Here is a 9,894-nt window from a genome sequence, read left to right as displayed (position 1 = left end):
TTCTTTAACAACTAAAAACGCTTTTGATTAAGTCATGTTTTCGAGTCATATTAATAAGAGTTACAATTAGTGTAGAATCAGAAGTCATGGAAGAGCATGATAGCATCATCAATCTTCAATTGGGATGCGTGCATAACATAAACCACATTTCTAAATCTTTGCCATTGTTTCCCCAATGGCCCCGTTCGCTTGTGCGCTGGGAGAAGTTGTACCTGCAAATATGAGACAACTTCGATTGTTCAGAATCCGAACGTGAGCCGTTTCCGAACTGAACATACTAGAACCATAACATTGTGTGTTTTTACGAACCTCTTTAATCTGTTCGTCCTCGTATGCCAGTCGAAGACTCAGATTCAGCGCTGCGTGGAACATCTCATCTAAAACATGTTTCCAAACAATGGGCCTGTCTACCTTCCACACCAAGAACTGTGCCTGTCTGGCTCCCGTCACAGCTAATCTCTGCAACGAGATGACACATTGTCGTAGAGAGCAAAAGTAAGAACACTAGCACGGCTGCGTGTGCGTGTGCATGTGGTACATATAACAGGGAAGTGCTTTACCTCCATAAGCAAGTACTCATCCTTCCACAGCTTATAGAGAATTGTAGGAGTTTCCTTCTTTTCAACAAGTGTCATATCTGAAATCTATAAAGTATTGGGGTAAGTATTCGAAATATCAAATGTGCTATTCTAACAACAACAAAAACCTTGACTTGCTCCAAACACGTTAAATTCTGTGGTCATGCTACCAACGCTCATGATAAACTGAATAATTCATCGTACAGATGCGAGCGGTGGAACTCATAACAAAGTTATTACCTTATCCGTCTCAAGTGCACGACTTGAAGTCGACAGTAGCCTAAACATTTTATAAGCATCTCTCCCATATCTTTTCAAAACAATTGACTCCACCTGCAGAAAAGAAAAGGTACTTAGACATCGGTCCTGGTGAATAAAAATGATTGAAAGAACAAAATCAGATAAAACCTCATCATTCTGAGCCAGCTCCAGAATTTTCTTCAAGTCTGTACAAGAAATAAATGCGTCAATGAAAACTCAGTGCAAATCTGTTACTATGTTATCCATAAGAAAGATAAAGGAAAAATAAAAACCAGAAATCAATTGTATGAGAAGAAGCGAATTGTACCAACACTATAGGACTCATCCTCATCTACATCTCTTTCATCGCACAACAGGCTGAGGGAAGCTTTGACGCGATCACATGTCAAATTACGACCAGCTTCACTGTTTATCACCTCCTCATAAATAGTACTGAATGATACAGGAACTGCAAAATCAATCAGCAAAACAATCAACGAAACTATTCCTTCGTTTCATTTATTAAGGTTTCACGTTATTTCTAAAATAATTATTATTTGTATTTGTTGGTTTAATTTATTAAGGTTATTCCTTGGCTAATTTTCGAACTTTTCTTTTTTGTTTGATCATACTCCTCCCCAATTACTATTGTTAAATTGTTTGTATTTTAAGTAGTTCTGAATCAACACTGTCTTGGCCTATAGAAATTATTAACGTATCATGTTATTTCTAAATTCATCAACATTTTCTTGGCCGAATAATTGAACTGAAAATAACCAATTCACCACGCAATAATCCACACTTCAAGTTTACCTGAATTTTCCATCTTTACTTTCTTCTCTGCAGTTCTAGTTGACTTAAGCATTGCTCTTAAGACAAGTGCAGCTCCGTCATCCAGACGTGCTCTCACATTCTCGACGCAAGCCTAGACCACAAAACAAAAATTTACTTTCACCTCAGGCAGACCATGCAGAACCATATCAAAAGATAAAGGAATGCATCTCGTAAAATGATAAGGTTACGTATAGGAACACAATTAATAATGCAGAGAAAGAACTCAGGTAGTATTTGGACATTCCACGGAGGATTTCCCTTTCCCTTGCATAATTAATTCTTTTTTGTCAACCAAGCAATGCCCATTTGGATGTTCAGTCTACTCTAAGGTTCATTTCAATGAACCAAACTCTATACTTACAAAAGAGGGAAATGTTTGAACTTTGAACTCAAATGGAAACCCAACATGTAGTTTCTGAAAAGCATGGCAATATTTAACTCACTCTTGACCTTCTTCTAGTCATCGAAAACTGAACTATCTCTACCAGTTAGTATCAATAGAGCATACAGAGCATCCGCATAAACAAATCCAGATTATGCCAAAACATACGCAACATATAATGTTTAACCAGAAAATCCAACTGCTCTCATTAGTATGAATGGATAATTATAATTCAAAAGAAAGCAGACAGAAAACTGACCTTGTGCCTTAGGCAGCGAATGAATTCCTCAAAATTAGCACGCCAAATAACCACTTCATTATTAGCAAATTCTTCATCCAACTCCAAAGCATCATGCTTTCGCTGTAAATGCAGAAAATAGCACATTAGGATAGAGTAGCTTTTCAAGAACTTCTATATTAGAACAAACTATCCCTGGTGTCTAAAAATGACCATACTTATACCAACCTTGTCCCCAGTACTCATACTAGAAGAACTACCCCCATGAGCATCGCTTTCAGAATCAGTCAGGATTGAAAATCTCATAGCTGCTGAAGGTGCTGCTGCTGCTACAACACGTTGTTCTATAGTCTCCGGTACTTCAACAATCTGTTAAAATTCCAAAAATGATTTATAAAGATACACTTTTGAAAAAACAAAGTAAAAAATGTGCAACTTAAGGAGGTGCATAACTAAAGATCTCTTTTCTTAATTTTCAAGCATACAAGTGGAGTCTTTACCTTGGAAGACTTAGGACCTCGCTTCTTTGGAGCATCTTTACTTGCTTCTTCAAGAACTGCTTCAGGAGCAGGGCAGCGTTCCACAAAATGAGCGTTCACAAGTTTAAGAAAGCTTTTCTCAACAGTATCCTTAACTGCATATTCTCCTGCTTTGAAAAATAAAACAAAAACCTATAATTTACAAAACAAAAACATAGCAAGTTATGGGAACTGATACTAGTTGTACGCTCAAACGCAAGAACCCAAATAGCTGTAAATTCAAGCAAAACCAGTCAACAAAAAATGCAATCAAACGCTGAGAAAAGGGTTACCTTCAGTTATTTGTTTTAGTGTAAGCCTACCATTCTCAAGCAAATCCTTAATAATTAGTTCACACTGCAAAACAATGAGCAAAAGGAAGTAATCTGAGAATTGATCAATTAAAAACAACAAACCAAAGTCAAAACCAAAAGAGGCAAAAAACTAGCCTCTTTATCGAATTCCTGGGAAACAACCGTCATGAATTTGGCAAACCTCCATCGATGGAGTATGTTATCGAACAGCGCTACATACTGAGTGACTTTCGGGCCCTCTGAATCACATTCACAAACCAAGTCACTCACTTTATCATGCACATTGATCAAATCAATCAAATCCCAAAAGGGGTCACAAAATTTTCAACAAACACTAAGATTGTTAGGGTTAGGGTGTGAGAGAAGTACCTGCTTGGTCGACGGAGAAGGGCTGAACGCAATTGTGCTGGATTAGGATGAGGAGGGAGTTCTTGCCTTGCTGAGGGGTGAGCTCCGTGAACCCAATTAGGAGTCTCAGTGTTAGGGGTCCTCGTTTCAAAAGATTTTCACACACATTCTGCATCCGTAAACACATTAATTAGTAATCATTACAGAAAAATTAGGAAAAAAGAGGGGGGAAAGGTGGAAGCTTTAGAGAGAGAGAGAGAGAGTACAGCGACAAGATTGCCGAAGTGGGAGGTGATGATGTGTACGGCGTACTTGACGCCGAAGTGGGTCGCCGGCATCTTCTTCTTCTCAGTTGAGGAGCGGCAAAGATAGGCGGGAAATGATCAGAAAACTGCACAGGCGAGAGTTGCAGGCTCTCAGGGTTTTTTTTTTTTTTTTTTTTTTTTTTTTTTCTTTAATTCAAACACAGCCGATTGAACCCTATTAAGCTAATACGGGCCGATTAACAAGGACCAAATTTTAGCCCTTAGTAGGCCTGGTCCATAATTTGGGCCGAATGGCAACCTCTAGACTGGATTTGTTAAGAGAAACATCATCTCTTTGTTTGAAACAGGAGAAACATCACCTCAATCCGTTAAATTTAAAAATGATATTATCCGGTAAAGAGTTTGTAACTCAATTGGTTAAGAGCATTCGTGCCTAAATATGAGATTTTTAGATTCTCCCTTCATTCAATATCGATTGTAAGAAAGAAAAAAACTACCGATCACCTTGAGAATTGTTGAAAAGTTCAATTGGTTTACTTCAAGGAACGTATTGAGATTACGTCGTTTATATATTTTTATTTTACTTGACACACTAAAACTTGTGTATACGATCAAAAATATATATAATTTTCCGTATTTATGAATGATTGAAACGAAAATATGTCATATTCAATGTTGAGACTTGAGAGGGGTATGGTCATGGTTAAGCTGCAAATTAAACTATGCACTTGCTAGTGGTAGTTGGCTTCCTTAATTTTGTCTTAATATAAATGTCTTTTCGATCACATTCAAATCAACCCCAATGCAATTAAACATTTGTTCATGTGACATCTAGGTTAACAACATTAATTTCTTTTACTATAAATAAAGTCGTGTATGTATACGTGTGAACATGCGTGGACAATGTTAAATATACTAAAATAATTAAAACTCTCTATATATGAAGGGAGAAGGCAAATTGGTAACTCATTCATAGTACCAAAATGCCCCTCCCTTCTTACAACTCTGAACAAGAATAGTTTAATTAAATAAGACAAATTAGTAAAATAATCAAAAGAAAACAACCCGACGTAAAGAGAGTTACTAACCTTTATTTTTCAAATTATAGACAGTAAATTAATTTTTTAATACAATTAAATATTTAAAATAATAAAAATTAAATTTAAAAAGAGAAAATTACACGCGTGTAAAGCAAAATGTCATTTTCTATATAGGGAATAATGCTGAGTTTTTTGGTGGCAAGAATAGATATTTGATTACAACTTTTACCTGCTTTATATGAACATGCAAATGCAATTATGCAGTTGCCCCCATATTATCTTGTCGGTTCCCTTTACTACTACTATACCCCGTTTAGAGATTGATTACTTTTGAACCGATTGAATGCCGTAGGCCACATATGTTCATATATGATGTGGTATTCATTCGTTATTACATACATAATACCCCCCATTAATTAATTGCCCAAATAATCGATACATACAACTTACTTATGGTATATGAAGAAATATTTGAAAAGAAAGTATTAGCGAGATCATATTTTTGTATTGCATGGCATTGTCGCTATATGTCATATTATTTAAGAAAAACTAATCAAAAGGTTTTGAAAATTTTGAGTTTTAACGATAAAGACAAAAAAAATGATAAGGTGAATAGTACCAGAATTGACATTTTAGTGTAACAATGTGATTTTTCGTTAAAGTAAATAATACCAGGAGTTTTTTGTTAAGTTCCCTATTATTTAAGAGGAACGGATACATGACACCATTTCTTTACACATATTTTTGTAGGACCCACTTCGTAATGTATTTAAATGATCCGAATCGTCTATCGTTTAGATATTTCCTAAAATATCATGTCTACAAAAAATCACATAAATCTAAAACTCTTAAGAGTTTAGGGTTTCTTTGTAGAACTGTATTCGTCTATTTTTTTTACTACAAATGAATATCTAAATGGTAATGAATTTGTCTAATTTTTTTCAAGGATGACCTAGGCTATGAATGATCTTCTAAAAGATAAAAGACTCAGATCGTTAAAATACATTACGAAGTAAGTTCCATAAAAACTTATATAAAAAAATGATATCATGGATCCGTCCTCTTATTTAAGAGGATTTATCTCTTTAAATATTAATTGTATGCATCATTGATCACGTACGTAGCTAATATATTATTGAAATGTGGTTTGAAAGCGTGTGGATTCTGACAGTACTTGTTGAGAAAAGTAGTTGGCTGACCTTTAGTAACTAGGTAGATTGGAAAAGATAGACTGATAGGAAAATAAGCATCTCGATTCTCATGACTCATACGCAAATGAACTTTCCCATCACACGAAATGCATGAACAGAACAAAAAGGGCTTAGCTTGTGCATTTAAAAGACAGCTAACCTTCTCATCAAGAACCCAAATAACCAGTTCCTGAGACTTGAATCACCATATACGCCATATGCATATTTCTTTTGAGAGCTAGGATTTTGAAGAATATATATCTAGTGCAGGTGGAGGCTTCCAAAGGGATCGCATTGATCTAATTGATCATATATGTCAAACATCGTCAATACAGACATGGCGGGTTATGTTTTCGTCTATGTAAATAGTTGGATCATGCAATCCCTTCGGACGTTTCCATCATCTGCTCTAAACTTCTAACTCATGTGATAATCGGTTTATCCAGGTATGAAATCAAAAGTAAACCCTCGTTACTTTGCGAATTAATTTGATGAATTTTTTTAGAGCTTATTAACTTCATGATTATAATTTAGTTAATTTAGTTAATTCGCAGCTGGTTATTATAGGGTGAAGCATGAAATGTTTGCAGAAACTTCACTGGCTAGGTTTTTTTTAACTGGAAAATAGTTGCAAATAATATATCCACCTAAGTGCTAGATTGATCATAAGCATATAGCTGATGAGTATATCACTCGTCAATATTATTTATGGAATTATATGTGTGTGTGTGTGTGTGTGTGTGGTTACTTGTTCTTGTGCTAATTTCTTGATAGGGTTCGTTCTTAGTTTGATAATGGTTGTTCCATTATCATCGGAGTCTCCGTGCAATTCAGTTCACCATGCGCCTGCTGTGATCACGCAGGGCAAAAAGATGGATCATTTCATCATCCATTTTTTTTGTAGAAATTCATCCATATTTTTATAGAAATTCATAGCCATGCATATTATCATTGTCAAGAAACTGTGATGTTTTAAATCACTGGATTCAAATAAAATAAGATTAAGAACAGTCTTCTTACACTACAAAATCCTGCACGAGATATTTTATCAGACAAATGTCGAAGTCAACGTCTCATCAAGAAATTTAGTATCAAAGCAGTAATTATTGTCGGATATTTTCTTGCCTCATGGAGCCATGGGGCCTCGCTGATCGACACACACACACATATGTTATTTATGCGTATGCATGAGAGCTGAACTACTACTCTGATCCCTTCATTTTTTTTGTTTCATTTTTTTTGTCGTTCTGGAATCAGGGCCACATATATGAACATGTACTCAAAGACATGGCAGGTGTGAAGGAACCCCGCATGATTAATGAACGAATAATCATCAATAAAAAAACAAGTTAAAGCAACAGGAACACCATTATACTGGATATTTATTTATCACTGTCTTTCGCTAGCTACTAGTTTCTACCAATCCGTACAGAGCATCATATTCCCATGTTCGAATTGCTGAGCTATAAGCTCTGTTGGTGCAAGATCGAAGAATTGAAGCTTTGAAGAATCAGTTTCTGGGTTCTTAGTTAGAAATGTTCTTAAGTTTTTATGTTTGTTCTTATTTGTAATGGATGCCCAAGATTAAAACATTAAAGGGTGTATATTGTGTCATCTGTCAAATTAATTGATGTAAGTAAGTGGTCATGTCTCTAGCACATCATCAAAGCTCACGCTGAAAGTGTGAAGGATTGGAATGGTGGCTAATTCCCTCATGCTTGCAGTGTGAGGTTTAATCGATTCAGATCAAATCTAAGGGAGCAACGTACTCACTTTTCTTCATCCACGGTCTCTGATAGTAATTTGTGTAGAAATGTTAATATATATGGTTATTTAAAACATTCATAAAGTAAATACTTTTATATATACACATCATAAGCCTTGGACGTCAAGAAATAGAATCTCGGAGAGTAAGAAGGCGATGCATGATCACTCTTGAGGATCCATAGATTTGTAACCTAATGTTCATTGCAATAATGGATATTATAACTGCCTGCTACTAACCAGGGGTGCGTATTTCATTTTTCTTGTTTTTGAGAATAAAGAGAAATGCATATTTATTGGAAAAAAATAATTACAAAAATGTTTGAAAAATTGCAATTGGATCTCATGGAAAATGAAATGGTTAAGAAGCCCAAAGTCCCCAAACCCTCTTAACGATAGCTCTTAACAGAAGCCCAAACCATGTCTAAAAGTCACAGACTCACAGTTCGATGCATGGAAGTCAATTACGATTCAATACCTCAAGTCCCATGCATGGAAATCCTCTTCCGCACATCATTTTTAACGAGTGAGCGTTTAGATTTAACCAAATGAACAGGAGAGCATGTTTCATGTCATGCAAACAAAGGCGAAATATTAAGTCTTCCAAATCAATTATCATATCTTATTAAATTAAATTGAGACTAAAGTCCAAAGCAATTTAATATTACTCAGTACTACAATCTATTAGTATTCCTCTTATAAGTTAAAGGTCTTAAGTCTGAATCTCGTAAATGATGAGTTTGATACCAATTTATTCTATCCACCCTTTAATTAAAAATATCATTTGTATTAAAAACAAAGCCAAATTTTTTTTTCTTGATCCCTGTGGTGACACGGCACTTTCAATGTGACTCTTGTGGTGAAAAAGTTATTAATTAAACCTCCGTGGTGAGCCCTGTTAGCAATTGAGGTCCAAATCCAAACTTTTGTTAATGATCCGTTAAATAAACTCATGTGACTATCATGTGGATGAATCAAATTCATCATTTCAATTCAAATTACATCCTATTCCATGGACATCTAGCATGACTTAGGTATACCGTATACATGTGCTCTTTCTGGGTGAGTTATGACATGCACTTGTTTCTCTTGTGAGTTGGCATTTGATTCCAATGTACAAAGCAAATTGAAACAAAGGGGAGATAATTTACATTAACCATTCATGAAAGTCATCATTTCTCATACCATAATGTATTTTGCACACTAATGACAAAAGCATATATCCAACCCAAAAAAAAAACACACACACACACACACACAAAGACAAAAGTATGTCTTCCACAATATATTGTGGTTCATCATAACAAAAAGTCATTAAAAATATTTTCCACAAAATAAACAAATAAAAAGTCAATCCTAGTATTATTCATTTTACCCTTTATTTTGTCCTTATTATTAAAACTCAAAGTTTTCAAGCATTTTTTATTAGTTTTCCTTTTATTTGAATGAAGAATAATGGAAGTTTGAATTGGACCTCAATTGCTAACAAGGCTCACTACGAGGGTTTAATTAACAACTTTTTCACCACAAGAGTCACATTAAAAGTATCGTGTCACCACATGAATCATGAAAAAAATTTGGCCTAAAAACAATGTCCGAATCAATAAATGTGCAATATACTATATATTGTGTCGCATACAGTACATTCCACTTCGTCCGCAAACGCAGAAACTAGGAGCTACTGTTTGTGGGACAATTTTTCTCGTTCCCATGAGTTAATTATGACTTAATACTTAACGTAATCATTTGAGTTTAAGTGCTTGACAAGAAATTCAAAAGAAAGTTAGGTCTAATCACACTTTTGTTCCGACACCCGGAGTTAATTTCGGGGTAACAAAAATTCAAAGAATTGAGGAAAGCATGGCTCCCCAGACATTAAAATGGGCATGGAATTAATAGGCAAAAAGGAATTCAGACTTGAATGTCTAAACTGATGTCTCAGTCGGTTAACAACTATTTCTGCGCCTTAGTCCATGCCCTAACAACAGCAATCTCAAACCATTGTTTAGTCAAAGCTTTGACTCCGCAAACCACGGGGGAGAGCATTCCATGTTATATGGAGGTAGTTTTTCGTCAACATTTATAATAAATTTATTTTCATGTAACTGGAATCACGTCATATTAGTATACTACTCAAATTATAATATGGATATTTATGAATCAGTAATGTTATTCATACCAT

The 9,894-nt window shown here is 35.0% G+C and overlaps 1 protein-coding gene and 1 long non-coding RNA gene across 3 annotated transcripts; one reads left to right on the top strand and one right to left on the bottom strand.

Annotated features, from left to right (window-relative positions):
* Nucleotides 1–4,063, bottom strand: LOC137734880 (uncharacterized). 2 transcript variants are annotated; one of them, XM_068474194.2, is made up of 14 exons: nucleotides 3,719–4,063; nucleotides 3,474–3,621; nucleotides 3,240–3,343; nucleotides 3,084–3,147; nucleotides 2,773–2,918; nucleotides 2,501–2,641; nucleotides 2,294–2,395; nucleotides 1,632–1,743; nucleotides 1,147–1,287; nucleotides 987–1,024; nucleotides 819–911; nucleotides 561–644; nucleotides 310–459; nucleotides 1–212 (listed from the first exon to the last, which is right to left on the bottom strand). In XM_068474194.2, the coding sequence occupies exons 1-14, from the start codon at nucleotides 3,788–3,790 to the stop codon at nucleotides 78–80; spliced, it is 1,530 nt and encodes a 509-aa protein (XP_068330295.1). In that variant the 5' UTR covers nucleotides 3,791–4,063; the 3' UTR covers nucleotides 1–77. The 2 variants fall into 2 exon arrangements, with proteins under 2 accessions (XP_068330295.1, XP_068330294.1); XM_068474193.2 differs by having other exon boundaries at nucleotides 2,773–2,921; nucleotides 3,719–3,924.
* A 1,987-nt stretch (nucleotides 4,064–6,050) lies between these two features.
* On the top strand, nucleotides 6,051–7,730 carry LOC148696023 (uncharacterized). The gene is made up of 2 exons (XR_015964559.1): nucleotides 6,051–6,394; nucleotides 7,206–7,730. It is a non-coding gene; the product is annotated as an uncharacterized LOC148696023 (long non-coding RNA).
* The last annotated feature ends 2,164 nt before the right edge of the window (nucleotides 7,731–9,894 follow it).

Source organism: Pyrus communis, chromosome 7 (genome assembly GCF_041283825.1).
Source record: "Pyrus communis isolate YQ-2024b chromosome 7, ASM4128382v1, whole genome shotgun sequence".
In the NCBI taxonomy this organism is placed as follows: Eukaryota; Viridiplantae; Streptophyta; class Magnoliopsida; order Rosales; family Rosaceae; genus Pyrus; species Pyrus communis.
Note: the sequence above shows the minus strand (reverse complement) of the source record. Positions and strands in the feature narration are given on the sequence as shown.

Bases quoted from the DNA above. Each gene is read 5' to 3' on its own strand.
- LOC137734880 (XM_068474193.2), bottom strand. From the start codon at position 3,790: ATGCCGGCGACCCACTTCGGCGTCAAGTACGCCGTACACATCATCACC. The intron at 1,288-1,631 runs GTAAACTTGAAG...TTGATTTTGCAG, and splicing joins AGTAAAGATGGAAAATTCAG to TTCCTGTATCATTCAGTACT. The intron at 460-560 runs GTAAAGCACTTC...ATCTCGTTGCAG, and splicing joins ATGAGTACTTGCTTATGGAG to AGATTAGCTGTGACGGGAGC.